The 17,989-nt window shown below is 38.8% G+C and overlaps 1 protein-coding gene across 3 annotated transcripts in view; it reads right to left on the bottom strand.

Annotated features, from left to right (window-relative positions):
- klhl4 (kelch-like family member 4) overlaps positions 1–14,351 on the bottom strand; it is a 47,207-nt gene extending 32,856 nt beyond the window's left edge. The window contains exons 1-2 of one of the 3 annotated variants that reach the window (XM_065271711.2): positions 14,144–14,351; positions 9,891–10,557 (exon numbers count right to left, since the gene is read on the bottom strand). In XM_065271711.2, coding sequence (XP_065127783.2) covers positions 9,891–10,309 — 419 coding nt within the window. In that variant the 5' untranslated portion in view covers positions 10,310–10,557; positions 14,144–14,351. Of the gene's footprint in view, positions 1–9,890; positions 10,558–10,653; positions 10,788–14,143 lie in introns of those variants that run through there. The other 2 variants (XM_065271710.2, XM_065271712.2) reach the window with 2 other exon arrangements.
- Between the last annotated feature and the right edge of the window lie 3,638 nt (positions 14,352–17,989).

Below are 17,989 nucleotides of genomic sequence, written 5' to 3'. Positions count from 1 at the left end.
TGGGTTACGACCGATTTATTTACGCACCGGCTCTACAAATCTGATCCTTTAGGATGATACGCCGAGGCTCGTATTTCAATATTCAGATCGGGTTGCAGCATAGACCTGTAGACGTGTACTTCATGTTTCCATCTCCCCTCGCCTTAGACCGTTTTTCGCTCTGCGTTCATGGAGTGGACATACTAATACTAAGTACACCATTCGAGCTGTCTCTCTCTCCCCGTGTCTCCATGTGCTAATCACGGCATTTAAATCTCCGAGAGAGAGAGCGTTGTTCGCATTCTGCTTATATTTACGTCAACTATAATGGCTCGTTCTTGGCAAACGTGCGCGAACACAGAGATTTAATGCTTCAGCATCTCGCTCGTTTAAGTCATCAGGTCAGCTGGGAAAAGAGCAACTTTGCCCCGTGCAGAGGATCCTTTTCTCAGTATGGAAATAGACTCGATCGATTTATTGGCGTGTTTTACAAGAGCGCGCAACCAGTCAGTTCTGACTTGCCTCGGTTTAATTCGAGGAAGTACGCGGTCCCTCTGAAACAATTTCAGAAGCTCCTGGACATATGGCAGCAGCTGCGGCGTGACATCTGCTCGAGCTGCTTCATATGAGACCGCTTCAGCATTGGTTCTACGATCGAGTCTCGAGGAGAGCGTGGCGCAATGGCATACACCGTGTACCATTACACCTGCGTGTCATTTCTATTTTACCCCGTGGTCAGACCCAGCATTTCTGATAGCAATATATGCCTCTGAGTCGGGTCTCCTGGCATTCTGTAGCATGCGATGCCCCCAGCACGGGATGAGCAGCCACGTATGACGGGCTTGCAGTCTCAGGGGTGTGCATAGCACCCCAACTGCCGCGAGCGGTGCGCTGTATATCTGGGACTTGTACGCTCCGCTATGGAGATGCGAGGGAAGGATGTATTAGCCGACACCGACAACATTGCGACTGTTGCGTTATTTACCGTTAAGGCGGTTTTTGCGCTCTCGTCACCTGTCGCATCTCGCTCGTCATCTCCTCCTTTGGAGTCAGAAGCATCTGAGGTCCCTTCGTGCCATTCACTTTCCGGGGACGCTCAAATACAGCGGCGGACGCGCTTTCCCGAGCTGCGCGCCCCGGAGAATGGCGACTCCACCCCCAGACGGTCCAGCTAATTTGGAATAAGTTCGGTCGTGCGCAGATAGATCTATTTGCGTCACCGGACGATACCCACTGTCGCCTGTTTTATTAACTAACCGAGGACAGCCTCGGCGTGGATGTGCTGACACACTGCTGGCCGCGGGGGATGCGCAAATACGCATTCACTCCAGTGAGCTTAATCGCACAGACACTGTGCAAAGTCAGGCAGGACGAGGAGAGCCTTTTATTAGTCGCCCCGTACTGGACGACCAGGAATTGGTTTTCAGAGTTAATGCTCCTCGCGACAGCCCCTCCCTGGCGAATTCCCCTGAGGAAGGACTTTCTTTCTCAAGGAAGGGGCACATTTTGGCACCCGCGCCCCGACCTGTGCGATTTCCATGTATGGTCGTTGAGCGCGCGCAAGGTTTAGGTGATTTATCGCAAGCGGTATCTAACACCATCGACGCGGTACGAGCACCGTCCACAAGACGGGCTTACGCGCTTAAATGAAACCCTTTTTCGTCACCTGGTGCTCTTCGCAACGCGAGGACCCCAGAGAATGCTTAACATTGTGCTTTTATATATCTTCAACACAGGTTAGATGGTAGGCTGTCACCCTCCACCATTAAAGTTGATATCGCCGCTATTTCTGCTCATCACTCGCTTATTAACGGCAGATCAGTTGGCAGCATGATTTGGTTATTAGATTTTAAGAGGCGCTCGCAGGCTAAACCCCTCGCGCCCTCCCTCTATTCCTCCTGAGACCTGTCCATGGTGCTGAAGCCCTACTACAGGTTCCGCGTTCGAGCCTTTGCAGTCTGCGAGTCTGAAGTTTTTGTCAATGAAAACTCTGACCCTGCTAGCATTGGTCTCCGTAAGAGAGTAAGGAATTTACATGCATTCTCTGTTGACGATTCGTGCCTTCAGTTTGGTCCTGCTGTCTCACTGAGACCCAGACCAGGCTACGTGCCCAAAGTTCCCACCACTCCCTTCAGAGATAAGGTGGTGAGCTTGCAAGCGCTGCTCCCCGGAGGAGGGCAGACCCAACCATGGCTTTATTATGCCCCGTACGAGCGTTACGCAGCTACGTGGATCGCACACAAAGCCTCAGGACCTCAGACCAGCTCTTGTTTGTTATGGTGGCCAGCAGAGAGGGAAAGCTGTCACTAAGCAGAGGATGTCTCATTGGATAGTTGATACTATCGCCCTTGCTTATAATCTGCAGGGCATTCCTTGTCCATTTAATTTGAGAGCTCACTCTACTAGAAGTGTAGCCTCATTTTGGGCATTCGCTCGTGGTTCCTCGCTAACAGACATCTGCAGAGCTGCTGGTTGGGCGACACCTAATACGTTCATTAGATTTTACAGTGTTCGTGTCGAGCCTGTCTCCTCTCGTGTTCTTTCCTCGTTAGGGGAAGCACAGAGAACAGGCTCGCAGGTCGGCTTGCAGCCTCCGACTGCTGCTCCAAACTGAGCTCAGTATGGAAGGCCTTCGAGTCAAAAACGCGTAATAAATTGTTTTGCCTTCCTCCGCTGCCTTGGCAGCCTGATGTTGCGGAGCATCCGCTGCCAGCCTCTCACTAGCTGCATCCTCGCGAACCTGTGTTTGGCTCGGGCATCCACATTGCGTCCCACCGGGTTCCTTTGTGAGTATTTTTCCGTGGGGTTAATCCTACTAGCCCACGTTTCCCTCAGCAGAGAACTGCTTTGCTTACACAGCCACGGCTGTCATTTATACCTCAACTACGGTTGACTTTCGCCCACCAATAGCCCTTAACGGGGCGGTGGCTTCCGCAGCGTCCCTATACCGCTCAGATAGGGCGCTTCCCAGTCGCTGGCACTACTGTGGGGTTAAAGGAACATCTAGTGCCCGGCCTTCTGCCTTAAAACCTAATTCTCCTTATCCTTAAGTGGAACCGGAGGGCTTTACGCAGACACTGGAAGAGGTCAGCCCTCAGTGGCGTTTTGGTAGGGATTCCCAATTCGTCGGTCACGACGTGACGTCGTAGTGACCGACTGAAAGGGAACGTCTCGGTTACGTATGTAACCCTCGTTCCCTGAAGGAGGGAACGGAGACGTCACGTCCCGTCGCCACAGGGCTGCTCCCTGCTGTTTATTGGCCGGTCACACTTTCCGGCTTTCTCAGCGAAAAAGAAGCTAATTTCCATATTTGCACCTGTGGCTTATATACGCACCTGGCGGGGTGGCGCCAGCATTATGCAAATATCTCAATGCCAAGTTCATTGGCGTTTTAGTAGTATTCGAAGCAGATTGGTCTCTCTAAGCGAGTTCCCAATTCGTCGGTCACGACGTGACGTCTCCGTTCCCTCCTTCAGGGAACGAGGGTTACATACGTAACCGAGACGTTTTGTTTGTTTTGTTTTGATACACTTTTTTAAACACGTTTATTTTCGGTTTTATATTGTGCTGTACCCGTTTAATACCATCCACATATAAACAGATGATATAATATGTTGTAAGATAAAAGGTAATTGACTTTAATAATACACACAGCGTGAACAGCTTCTATAAATACATTATTAATGATGAGAAAGCATAAAAACATTATGAGTAGCAATGCAGGCCACCAGAGATCTTCAGCACCTTAATATTACATTGTCAAAAATAAACACACCAAAAACAGCAAGAATAAGCAATACCTATCTGCAACAAGATGACAATACTCTGCCCTTAAATCTCTCCTCAATGTCAACTTAGTACATTAAAGATAAGAAATCCACTTTGATTCGTTGTTTTATCCCTTTTGTGGAGCTCCAGACCTATTCGCAACAACACAGTACGATCAGATATGTCTGTTACTGTCTCTCTTTGGGATTGTTTCTTTGTTTTACAGTGCACATGTGGCCATTTGAGCTGCACTTTAAAGGAAAGTTACTGAGCACAGAGGCTGAATAAGTGCAAAGATGAAAGCATGTTTTTCAAAGTGCTATAGAACCCCCAGGTCAGGGCCCTTTCCTATTATCATAAGCATTGGACTTGTGCTTTTATCCTAAGACTATGTGGCTCTTTCGATGTGGAGTGTCTCATACAACACATATACATCACATACATTGGTTAACCATCAGCAAAAGTGTTAAATAGTGCACAACTCAAAGTATTCAGGAAATGTCAGAAGCAATTGTGGTTTAGAACACCAGTGTGACATTTTTGTAACCTCAAAGGAAGAGCTAAGGATCAGCAGGGAAGTCACATCCCATTAAGAATGTTCTGGCAGGCCTTTCCTGTGCTCAGTAGGCTATATCATTCAAGGAAAGGCTATATCATTCAAACTAAAACTACAATTATATAAAAATAAAAAAGTTACTAGACTGTAAACTTAATCTGATTTTTTCCATTTATACACCAAAGAAAATGATGCCAGATGTTTGCAAAGCATGCTCTTTTTTTGATAACCCTTTCACAGCAGATGCAAATTACTGCTCAGGCTAATAGACATGTTGAAAACATATATTATAGTTTGATTTAATGTGGACACTTAGCATCAGTTCTAGGATAATTTATTGCCTGCTTTTAATGTGTTGATCTCAAATTACAATGAATATTCATGTATCAATAACTGTGGTAAGCTGCATATTAAACACATGCAGTGCATTCAGTGATAAATTACTGTATTTATTTTGACTATGAGATATATATATTGTATTTTTAAGCAACAGTGCCATTGCACTTACGGTGAAGAGTGTGTAGCCTCTTTAAAGTCTATTGAATGTATCATGACCCCTCTATTGTGATAAGTGGGTTAAATCTGTAAAACTATGCATTATGTTTTACTCTATAAAGTAGGTACATTATTGTACATATGGCATGAAATATGACGTTGATGTAATTCAGTCTAATGAGATTTTTATGTTATCCAATGTTGGCGTCCTTTCAGAAGAACAAAATTATTTCCATTCACTAATTGAAAGCTTTTGTGAAGTTTGGATATTTACAGGGTTGTGTGTGATGTTTTAATTTGAATGCATACAAATCTAATTTTCTGAATAATTAATAATCCACAAAAACCGAGCTTCAAGCCAAAGTCTAATAAAAAAACTATAAAACAAATTTTTATGCCCTTTATACAATTTAACTCATGTTTATATTTTAATTAATCAAACTTGATAAAAACATGACTGTGATGCTAATAAAGATTTGATGTGGAAAAATTCAACTTTGGATTATCCTGTCTGGTTAGGGTTCTCATACTGCTTTTCTTGTCTCCTAACCTGTCGATGCTTTATAAAGATAATATAAATCTCTCCATTAAATGAAGCTCTCTAGGACAAGATGGTATCATTATTTTCCAAGGCAATTTAGAGGAAATTGAGATATCATTCAACATAACAGCTGCTGACTCAAGCCTCTGCTGTTTCCTTATTAAAGGGTCAGGGCCAAAATGTCATTCATTAAAATCAAGAGATGTTCATTTTAACAAGGATTTTTCAAATGATCATGCAATGAAAATATTTTTATACCCTCTTTGTTAGACAAATACTGTGGAAACAGTATTTAATCCCAGTAATATGATAGACTGCTATATATAATAGTATAAGTAAAATGCATAAGTAAGTCTCTCTCTGTTCCAATATGTCTAGCTATTTTCTTTGATTTTCATTTTAGCTTTTTTGTTTAACCCTTTATATACATTAAATACTACAGTACAGTATATTTACCATTTCTTAGCCTTTTTTTAGTTCTTTGTTGTGTGCTGTCTGTATCACCATGGTTTACTGTTTCATAGGCTAAAGACACTGAATCTGATAAAAATTTGTTAAGAGCTGTACAGGATTGTTTGTGTCACTGTCTGATGTAAAGTTGTGATTATGTACAAAATTTCATTAACAGTTATGTTAAAAAATAATGCTGAATACAACAGTTATATTTATAGTTAGTAAATATAACATTCCATAACTTAGGTAAGGTATATAGTGTACCTGTGCTAGCTATATGGACCCTGCAATGGTTTTATAGAAAATTATGACTCAAATCATTTCTTTCTCTCTTTTTTGGCTTTTGAAAATAATGACATTCCACAAAAATATTAAATCAAAACATAATCTTTAGATCAGTGGTTCTCTAACTGATGTTGCCACGTGTTAAGAAATTTAACAAAAATACATTAATTTATAATAAATTCTGTGTAATTAAACCTCAAATAAAGCTACTAACCAACAGCACCATATTGTATCATGTAATATGTTTTGTTAAAAAGTTTGAGATTGTTTTATGTCATGAACTGAGAACCACTGCCATAGACAATTATAGATTTCTGCTAGAATATCATAGCTTGCTAAGACAGTACTTCTTTTGACCTTTCTTTGCCTTTTGAGCTGATGAAATAGCTGTTATAGTTCTGCCATTGCTGTTACGTTAGTACACCTTATAAACCTTCGTAAGCCAACATGAGACACGGCCCTAAGCCCTTCATGCCTGCAGGGAAATTTAGTACACCAAATATATTTTTCTCTTGGCTTAGATTTTTGAAAAGATCTTAAACTGACATTTCACATTACTAATACAGCAAATTAACCTTAATCTTTCAACTTTAATCATATAAAGACTACAAGTTACTAGAAGTTAACTCCCTCAGTTGCCTCTGTGATGTCAGAGCTGCAGATTTACAAGAAGCATAAGACAATATATTATTGTTTTTCTAAACAGCCATGAATAGACAAATGTCAATAATTATACATAATATATTTCTATTAGTTAGGCAATGGGTTTAAGGTTTCTGTGCCTTTAGGTCCCAAAAAATGTAACAAAAACACCAACATGATAGTAAGTTACAAAGTCCATTACTAGAAAATTACCATGACCTTTGCGATTTCAGCAAATATGTTTCTTTTTCATCTATATTTCTGTTTGAAAATATAATATTTAATAGATGGACTTGTTATCAATCTCTCTGAATTATTTATGATGAGCAACTCTGTTACAGAATATCGACTCAAATGTTTTAAACATAGTATTCAGCATTTTTCAGCCATTCCTATAGTGAGAGAGCTTCCAGGCTGAATCTTGATTAATTTCTTACCAAAATATTTTATTAATTACCGACTTGGCTGCTTTGCAAGATTTCGACATCCTACTGCTTGCAAAAGATCAAATCTACTTTAGGTGCTGAGAATAGCTCAGATTTCAGATAGCAGAATCTCAATTTTAGAGATAGGCATGATAATTTTTGCAAACTAAAAAAGACAAATAAGTAATTCTTGCTCATTTTATAATCACCATGATCTCATTCTGTGAATACATTACTCCCTTTTTGTCAATTAGCTTCCCCCTGTTGATAAACGGCATATAGGACAATAACATTTATAAAAAGTCTTTTTTATTTGGCTAAAACTGTGCTGTAGGGAACTTGATCTGATTGTTAACTCACACACAGCGATGCGCAACCAAATCTTTAGTCTAGAGGAAAATAAAAGGTCTCATTTCCATCACATTGTGCCTGCGAGGCAAATTTATGCTTTATTTATGCATACTAAATGGAAAGTGATAAAAGAACAGGGAAGAAAAATCCAGAATAACAAATAAATGTAACCGCAGATCTGTACATAGGGGCTCTGAGCTATGATAATGTAATGCACAGGATGGGAGAATCTTAAGGGATCAAATCTAATTCTCTGATAAAATATTCATAACACAATCTATATACAATAGTCTCACCACGCGGCTCATAAAAACATTGCACTTAATTATCATGGGTACAGAATAACGTTCTTTTGTGTGTATTGTGAGTAAATCTGTTTGTTGGAAAGTTGTAGCTAATGTCATTTCATAAAAAGCATATACTGTAAGTCCATAACCCGAAGAATGACGTACTGGTGCTTAGGTAGTGCTAAGACAGGTCTATTAACACTAAGCATGCTTTTAGACCAGCAAAGTACTTAACATGTGCTTTTAAAGGGTCAAGACTTCATGTTTAAGAGCTCGTGCCCTGTCTATAAGCAATGTGTATAATTAAGGTAACACAAGGATGACTCAATACAGAGTAATCTTGCCAAGTTTACCCGTTTCATTTGTTAAGTTCGACCTGAATTGACACTATACTATTAACATCCTTTTGTAAAAGGCCAAACTCCTTAAATGCAACACTGCATACTGAAATATTGATAGACTCGTAAATATCAATAGGACACGTGTCTATTCCACACCGCATCAGTACTCCAAAAAACGAAATGGAGAATATGTAACCTAGTCTGTGAAAACAACTGTTTTCTACAAAACATCATCATATGTAATAAAAAAAATCTTTAATACTGAGTGAGGCCATGTCAAAGATTGAAATCAATGTGAAATCAAACTTTGATGCTCCTAATCTATAGATTATGAGACCTTAATCTGGATTTTACACATATGTGGTCACATATGGAAACATACATGACATTATGTACATTAAAGACTATTTACTATCATTTGTTAAACATACATGACTATAACTGACTATCATTAGTTTCTGTTTGGACAGATTTTCCAAACATAATAAATAAAAATAAAATTTCTGTCATCTTCTGGCTCCTGTGTTATTCAAACTCATGACTTTTTTTCGTGAAACCCAAAACAAGATGTTAGGCAGACACATCTGCCTAACAGTCCCCATTTACTTAAAGCAGCAGTACTGACATTCCTTAAAAATTCTTTTGCATTTTTTCTTTGTAAAACTAAAGCCACGTGGATTTATAATGACATGAAAGTGTAAATTATTTCCATTTTCGCCTGAACCATCATATCTCTGTACATATTAAAGGTTTACTAAATTGTGATGCAATCATTGTGTGAGCACATTTGCTGGAATGAGGATCATCTTTTAGTTTAGGTCAGTCATGACACTGCCTTATCTGAGAACATGTTTGTGTCCTGCTTTACTGTGCAATGTTAAATTAGGTTATATATATGCCATGGAAAAAATACAAGGTCTGTCTGTGATGCGGCACTTTAGATGGCAAGAGAAAACATCTGTCCAAGCAGGGCTTTATAATCTCATAAATTTCCATCGATCTAAGCAAGCAAATGAAACGTCCACTTTCTCTTAACCGCACTGACGTGTAAACATCATTCCCACTAAAGATAATTCATCCAGTCGCCCATCATCCCAAATTTATTGCCCTTGCGCCAGCGGTCTCTGATGTAATGGTGTTCTCTCTTTAACATTTATAACTCGGGACGCAAGCGTGAAACATTCCCGCTTAAGGTTACGAAAATGCAGGCTGCTAAAACAAAGGTACGTTTCTCTCTGAACCACCTCACGGCTTACAGAACGTTATATATGGAGGCGCCTCTGTGTTTTCCTCTGTGTTCTGCGAGATGTCTGCTTGATGAATAATTTATCTGGGGGTATTTCAGAGAGCTGTGCTTCTACAACCCGTATGCCATGTGAATGAAGTATTCCCAGGTGCGCTGTGGTGCCAGATGCAGTTGATTGAAAAATGATATTCTCTGAAGACCTAATCGACGTGTAAGCGGCAGTCCTGAGCACTGGGAACCCGAATAAAGCGAACTGTCATTTTTGAGGGAATTTCACTGATGTGTAATGAACTTGACAGTTAAATACTGTACTTGCACTCAATCATGACACTCCCCGGGGCTTACTGCTAATCCAGTCTGTGCCAAAACACAGTCTGTTCATTACAACACAGAAGGTAAAAATAGGATTTACCTCTAAAACCCTGCATGTATCTTTCATGTATGCATAACGTTTCCACCCTGAATGTTTTAGCTGGAATCTTTTCACAAATCTTGATTTATTTCTGCACACAGCTTTTTACCTGTCTGTAGTTTCCTCTTCAGATGGATTCTCTGTATTGCTCGTCACATCCTCGTGGCCGCTCTTCGCCTCCTCTTTCCTGGCACTGCAAGGTGAGTCGCTCTTGGGAAGCTCCTCGCAAGCTTGGAGGTTCTGGATGATGTTTTGTTGCTGCCATGATTGATTGCCCGTCCTGACATAAACAGGCGTGGGTCCAGGGTTGGGAGCGAGAATGTTGTGCACGGGGCTGTTGCTCTTGCGAAGTCCTCCCCTGTCCCGAGAGTGACCCTTCAGGCGGACCGGTGTTCCCCGGTGGTCAAAACCTTCCTGCTGGAAATAGCCGCCATTCCCAGCCGGGCTCTGGGTGTTGTGACTAAACCAGCGCCAGCGGAGCCTGAGGATCTGCTTTACATCAAACTCCTTTTTTCCAGCCACGGACATCCTATTCGCCCTTGATGCGATGCCACTGGCACATGGAATCGGAGTAAAAATACGATGCAGAACACCTGAGTCTCAGCTTCAGAGGCTTTTGTCTTTGTTGCCGGTTCTGGATAATAAAGGAACAATGTCTGCAGCTTCTGCTTTATTTCTCCTCTTCTCCAGCTGCTTCTTGTCCTCAGTTAAAGCAAACACATGGTAGCCTCTGCCTGTACCACCCTGTTCCCTCTTCTTTGTCGTCCTGTCTCTCTCTACACATACGGCACACAGACAGAAAATAAACCAAAATGAGAAACCCTCACAGCAACCTGCTCGGTTTCTGGTGGCGAACCGTAAACAGCTCTTACCGGAGTAAATGAGGTGCGTGACTGACAGGACGTAGAGGTCAATGCTTAGCGAAGGAAATCTTGTAGCACAGGAAAGAAAGCCAAAACCAGCACCATCTCCCCCAACGCACAGCATCATCTGCGTTCGCTCTCACACTCTGCCCCTTGCCTTTATGTGTGCAAAGACTCTCTCTCTCTCTCTCTCTCTCTCTCTCTCTCTCTCTCTCTCTCTCTCACATAGACATGGTTTCTCACACACGCCGCAGAGTCCCCCCCATCTGACGGGGGATCCCGAGGGAGCCAGTCTCAGCCTCTCAGTAAAGGGAATCATGCAGAAAAATTATTCTCTCCCTGTCTGTCTTAAGCCACGGTGACAGGCAAACACCAATGAAACTCCAATGAGAATCATTGTTTTGACTTTTAAATGGCACCACTCTGTGAACATGTTTACGGGTGACTATGCAACCTGTTCTAATAAAACAATTAAACAATTCAGATATGAGTATATATGAACTTTCCTCTTGAACCTTATATTACATTTACTGTATTGGCATTTTGCTTTTATCGAACTACAGTACTTTATTCAAAGAATTTAATTATGTGTAATCCATGGAAATCAAAACCATAACCTTTGCAATGCAATTCAATGACAGGAACACTACGGGCGGTTTTCTTGACAGGGTTTAGATTAATCCAGGGCAGATATATTAGGACATTTAAGTAGTTTTTACAAACAATCCTTGCAAAAAAAAATAAAAAAATCTGGTGTGCATCTTGAGACAAAACAATACTGATATATGTTAAGATATGTCATTGCAAGGAGTTTTAAAATTAATGCAGCTCAAGCATGCATTTAAGTCTGGGAATAGGATAACTGCGTCTATAAGTATTGTATATAATGCAAAATTTGATTTCATAATGATATTAATGCTGATGTTTGTACATTGGAAGGAGGTAACGTTAACTTATTTTCTGCAGATAAGAGGTTTTGCTGAGGCTATCGATTCTTGAAAAAAGTCGATTTCTTGTAGTCTCCAGCTGTATGTGCGTGCGTCTTGACAAACCTGAGCTTTAGATATTACCAGTGTGAAAAAACAAACCCAGTCTATTAACCAATTACACTGTGCTCTGGAATACTTGATTCTGATTGGACAGTGGAAACATTCAGAGGTTTGTTATTCTCAGATAACAACTTTAACTGAAAAGTAAAGGGATAGTTCACCAAAAAATTCTGTCATAATTTTCTTACTGTTATGTTGTTACAAACCTGTTAGGGCTGTGCAAAAAAATCGACTGCGATTATCATGCGCGTGTCATCAGTAAAGCCGGTTCCGTGATTAGAAGTAAATCGCCATCGGTTGCTTTCAGATGGAGCGGCATTTATTACACAGACCCCCTATTTCACCGAGAAGCTAGGCAAAATCGCATTGATAATCGGAATCGATTTTCCTCGATTATGAACCCGATTTTGCCTAGCTTCTCGGTGAACTACGGGTCTTTGTAATAAATGCCGCTCCATCTGAAAGCAGCTGATGGCAATTTAATACTAATCACCGAACCAGCTTTACTGATGACACGCGCATGATAATCGCAGTCGATTTTTTACACAGCCCTAAAACCTGTATAAATTTCTTTGTTCTGATGAAAACAAAGGAAGATATTTTGAAAACTTTTTGTAAGCAAACCGTTCATGGGCCCAATTAACTTCCATAGTATTCTTTTTCCTACTATGGAAAAGAATGGGGCTCGTGAATGGTTTGGTTACAAACATTCCTCAAAATATTTTCCTTCATGTTCATCAGAATAAAAAAGTGAGTAAATGATGCCAGAATTTTCATTTTTGGGCAAACTATCCCTTTAATGCTGCTTTCAAGGGAAGTCAAAAGTATTGTAATATGATATTGTGTTTACATGTGGGTAATGCAGGATAGATGAGTCAAATTTTAATACATTTTAATGAACAATTGCACAACAACGTTTTACTTGCATTTCAGTCATTATAAATATATGCATGGAACACCTTACAAAAAAGAAATTTTTTTATTCAATACTAATGTAAACATAATCAGAAATTATGCTACAATACTATGTTACTTTATGTTGAAGATGTGTTACAAGTCATAATAACAAATGAATGACTTGAAAGTTTGAGTTACCAAGCACTTATAAGCAGAGCAGCATGGTCTTAACTGGGTTTTGCGTTGTCTTGAGAGGTAAAGTTTAATATTTATACATAAATTAAATATAAATATGCATTATACTAACACATATTGGGTGGTTTCCTGGACAGGGATTAGACTAGTTCTAGACTAAAATAAATGCAAGAGCTGTCCAAACTGAAAACAACTTGCCCTGACATATCTTTAAATACATCAGTGCCCTTTGTTTTGCCTCAAAATGTAACTAGTTATATTTCCTAATTAAACTAAGGTCTAGACCTGGCTTAAGCTAATCCCTGTCCGGGAAACCACCCCATAGGGTTAAACATTAAAGATGCTAGTAAAAAATTTTTCTTGCAGAAGCTAAAATATATATCAAAACAATTTATGTCCATGTATTCACACATGCAGCAAGTAGCCGTATAAAAAGCGGGAAAGTGTACAACCAGCTGGTTATTGCGAAATACAGATTCTATGAGCACACATCTACAGTAACTTGAAGCTGTGCAATGCATAAAATTCAGACCAAATCAGATTAATTAGTTTGATTCTTAAAATAATTTTTTTTAACACCCTTCACGTCAACATATGACGAATGGTCAAGTGTCGTCAAATATTGACGAAATGGGGTGAGACTGTGTTACAATGTCTTAACCTTGGTGCATTATGCAAGCATTATACAGCAGGGGGTGAAGAACACATGTAGGACCCCCTTTAGATGCACAAACTAGTTCCTTTTGGAGATATACTAGTCATTTGATGGTTTTAAAAAAAAAAAAAAAACATGTGCGTGTCTGTTTAAATCTTACATGAAGGCTAAGATTAGTCAGTGTTCAGAAAAATTATGCCATTGATAATCATGTTTGTGTGTTAATGTGCGTGCTAGCAAGTTCTGCTTTAAATGGCCGTTCACTATATTATCCACAAACTTCTAATCAAATAAAGTGACATGTTTTCTCTTACCTGCACGTCATATCTCAAAATAAACATTTATAGGAAATAAAAAATGCTTTTTCACCTCACAATATACTTTCAGACTACAAAAATCAATTTAGAAAACATAGGCAGTTGGCAAAAAGAGAAGCCTGCACCATTCAATAAATTTTTAATTTTTAAAAACTCCAATTATTCAAGTTATTTTTACTAACACAGAAGTTTAGTTTTATTTTATTCCTTCTAAAATTTTACAACTTGGTTGATTAAACGGTGACCAGTAATCACACCAACACGTTAAAAAGATAGAATTTAAAAAACAAAATGAATATAAACTGTAAATAATACTGCTTAAAATCTAAATAAACCCATCATGTACAAAATGAAAAACTGACAATGTAAAGTAAGTAATGCCTTACCTTTTAAACCGAAAAATATTTATGGGTGTTTGTCTGTAATGTATCCCCCCGCATTAAGGATTTGAAGTGAACTACAATATGTTCTCCCTATTTTCTCATCCCAGTTCTACAGTCCATTTGCATACAAAGTGTACCAGCTTTCCGCTCTCAGGAAAAGAAATTTCCTGATCATTTTCCTTCCTTAGCACTGGACTGTTCAAGGAACAAAAAGATTGACTTCCTGTTTTCTTTCAAAATATTCATAGAAAGCTAAAAGCAATAGCAACAATGTAAAAAATTGTTCACCCAAAATTGTAAAGCACTCTAAGAGAGATTTTATTGTGTTCTGTGTACATTTAGTGATTTGGGGGCAAACTGATGTCCTGGGGCTCCTATGCCCCCTTTATCTTATGCTTGAATGCTACCCATACATTTTTTGTTAACCTTAAGGCACTACCTCGTTGTATTAAAAAGATGTGTATAACATTTGTGTACTTTCTATTTTCTTTTTATATAATTTCTTTAATATATTTCCATTTAATGCCACATCCACAATATATTTTAAATTAAAATGAATTCATTAATGGATGTATAGAACTCTATCGCTGGAAAAAACAAGGGGTAAACACTTGACTTACAGTGGATGGTAAAGCGTCATGTTTTGCTCCTGCATTACATTATGTAAACTGTTTTAATATTAATGAACTGTCATCTATCAGTTAATAATCTACATATCTTGAACGTTGACGTTCGCTTTGCTCTGTGCAGTTGCTGCGGAATCTGAATGAATTTAATGAGCTTAATAACGTCATAAAATACAGCGCAGAGCCGAAGCATGGCACCGTTTTTCATATAAGAATAAAATGAGACTAAAGCGATCAAGATTTCGTGTACAGATTGGAGAATAAATGACCATCTTTAGTGGGGATGAGCAGAAATTGCGGCGGACTAAAGTCTACCTGAAGGGCTACTGCACCTGAGATTACACTCTGATATTATACCAACTGTGCAACCTGTATTATTTGCGGAGAATACTCACCGGCACACTATCACTGTCGTGGCCGAGAGAGAGAGAGGGAGAGCTGTGTCTGGCAGGAGAGAGGTTGCTGAGAGCACCGCAGACAGACAGTGGTGGTGTTTGTGTGGAGAAAAGCGGAGACTTTGGCTAAATTTTTGTGTGAATCATCGTTTCTGCTTCACTGGTGTAGCTCGTTTTAATGTTAGTTTATTTCCTTTTTTCCTTCGCTCGTTTGTTAACGTACCAAACTCACTGGTGGCAACTCTGAATTTGCTTGCTAAAACTTTCAGTGTTGAGCTATACGCGCGCATATGCGGTGATGCATGGAATGATCCACTCTAAACCATAATGGGGGCCCATTCATGCAGATGTAATAATAACGTTACATTTTTTATGGGAATATACTAATAAACACAAAAGATGATTAAAAAGAAACCGAATTAAACAAAATTTAAATAGTTTTCTAGAAATATTGATGATTACCAGGAGCAAAAAGTGACAGCTCACCAAGTACACCCCTGCGTAATATTTCGTCATTCCGTGCATTAACATAATTTTAATCCCAAAGCTATTTCTACCTATTTATTAAAAATTTGTTCTTTACACTTAACTAATTAATTAACTTTAATGTTTATTTAAGGGCAACAGTTAACACTATAGTATTTTTTGGAAATTGTTATTTATTTGGATGAATTTGCTAACATAAGATACGTTAAAGTTGAATGAACTTTGATGATTTTCAACTTATCTTTGTAAATCCATGTAACTTTAAACAAAAAGTTGGGTCAATTATTTAAGTTGAATGAATTTGAATTTTAGTACAGACAGACAACTTAATGTCAGTTAATGATTTTCAACTAACTAGTACTTGTGAGTCCAGGCAGGGGCCAGATATACTAAACGGGGCAAATTAGCATGCAAGCGCAATTCCAAAAATGTGCCGATGGTAGTGGTAATATATGCTGGTTATTTACTTAAAAAAGCGCAAATTAAATAACACATGCACAACAGCTGATTTCCATAATGACCAACTCAATCTACTAAGAGCAGCGCAAATTAATGCAGAGTCGCAAATAAGCAGAGCTGATGAGCTTACGCGTGATGCACTTGAGTTCAGCACCACGGACATCACAGCTAACAAAGCCATGGATAATGAAAAGTGAAGGTTTACAAGAAGTTTTAAAAACACATGGGGCCTCATTATAAAACTGTGCGTAGGATCCTTACTAAAAGTACGCACAAAAGCCAAAAATGGCATACGGCAAAAAATATTAAGACTTATAAAACAAAGCAACGTTCCCTTTATAAATCACATATCACCTGCAAGTGTGCGTACTTGAATTATCCTCAGATCCCACCCTGCACAGCCATTCTTCCATGAAGTTTTTTTTATAAATCACAACCTTTGCGTGGAAACTGGCTTACGCACATTTCCTGCCCCGTTTTGTGCTTACGCCCACTTTATAAATGAGGCCCCTGGGGCCTGATGTATAAACGTTGCGTACACAAAAAATGGGCATAGAAATATGCATACGCAATTTCCACGCACATATCGGGATTTATAAAAAAATAAACTTGCCGTAAACAAATGCGCACCGTACGGATGCTCTCGACCATGCGTAAGCACTCTTTTTGAGCGGAGTAATTAGAACACAAACTCTGTTCTTGTTTTATACACATTTATTTTCAATATTAATGTTTTATTCATGAAGATAAGCACTCTTGCATCTAGGAGTTGCATCTGCCTATGAGTAGCGAATATTTAACAGATGAAAAGTATTGAAAAGACGAAGTCTCTATAGTGTATGGAGTGCTGCATACATCTGTCATGGTCGAGCGTGTCTTCGTGTTTGAATATATCAAACCACTTTATGAATATGTAAAAAGTATTTTCTTTACTCAACAAACACTAAAGTCTAATGTTTCATGTATTCGAAAAATGATGAGAAGTTTATCAGTCGTTTTCATCTAATCATAGATAAACTGTAAAAAAAAAATGATTAGCTTAAATTTAGTGAAGCAAAATGACAGAAAAAAACTGAGTGCCTACATCGCTACAATAGACTTTATAACCTGTAAAATGATGAAAAATAATGGGATGTACTAGGACATTTAAAGTTTACCTTTATATAAAGAGACGTTTTACAATGCGGGTTTAGCTGAGAAAAACACTTAAAGATATTTAAACTTGTTGGTTTTTATATCCTGGTCTCAACTACTTACCTGTAAATAGTATGCTTTTTTAAGGTTTCTACTAAGTTTTGTATTTTTTATATATCACCTTCTTAATGATGCACTGTGTAGTACCATTGTCTTTATTTTTTATTATGGGAAACACTTAATAAATGATGAAGAAAATAACTTGATAAATGATGGAAAGCACACAGTTGACGGTTCCCATTAAATTCCATCATATTTTTTCATTCCTACTATGGAAGTCAATGGACACTATATGCTGTATGTCAAGGGCGTAGGTTTGATTCTGGCATTGGTGGGGACATAAATAAAATGGTTGCATTGCAAAAACTGTTTATCACCGTTTACTTGACATAAACAACAGACAACTCAGTATGCACTTTACTCAGTGACATCTGACTCGCCACCCCCGGTGCCATCCCAAATTTAATGTACTATAATAAACAATAACAATTCGTTATGTCCTAGAGCCTAATAAACAGTAACTGTTTAAGTCTTTGTCAAAAAAAAAGAAAATCACATTGTAACATATATGAATCCATATTTACTTTATAACAACGAAGAATATGCATTTAATATTTAATTCTTAATTTAATTTTGCCAAAAAAATCCCAGTGTTGAAGTTGGTATGTATATCATGCTGTTTCCTGGTT

The sequence above is a fragment of the Paramisgurnus dabryanus genome, chromosome 16 (genome assembly GCF_030506205.2).
Source record: "Paramisgurnus dabryanus chromosome 16, PD_genome_1.1, whole genome shotgun sequence".
NCBI lineage: Eukaryota > Metazoa > Chordata > Actinopteri > Cypriniformes > Cobitidae > Paramisgurnus > Paramisgurnus dabryanus.
Note: the sequence above shows the minus strand (reverse complement) of the source record. Positions and strands in the feature narration are given on the sequence as shown.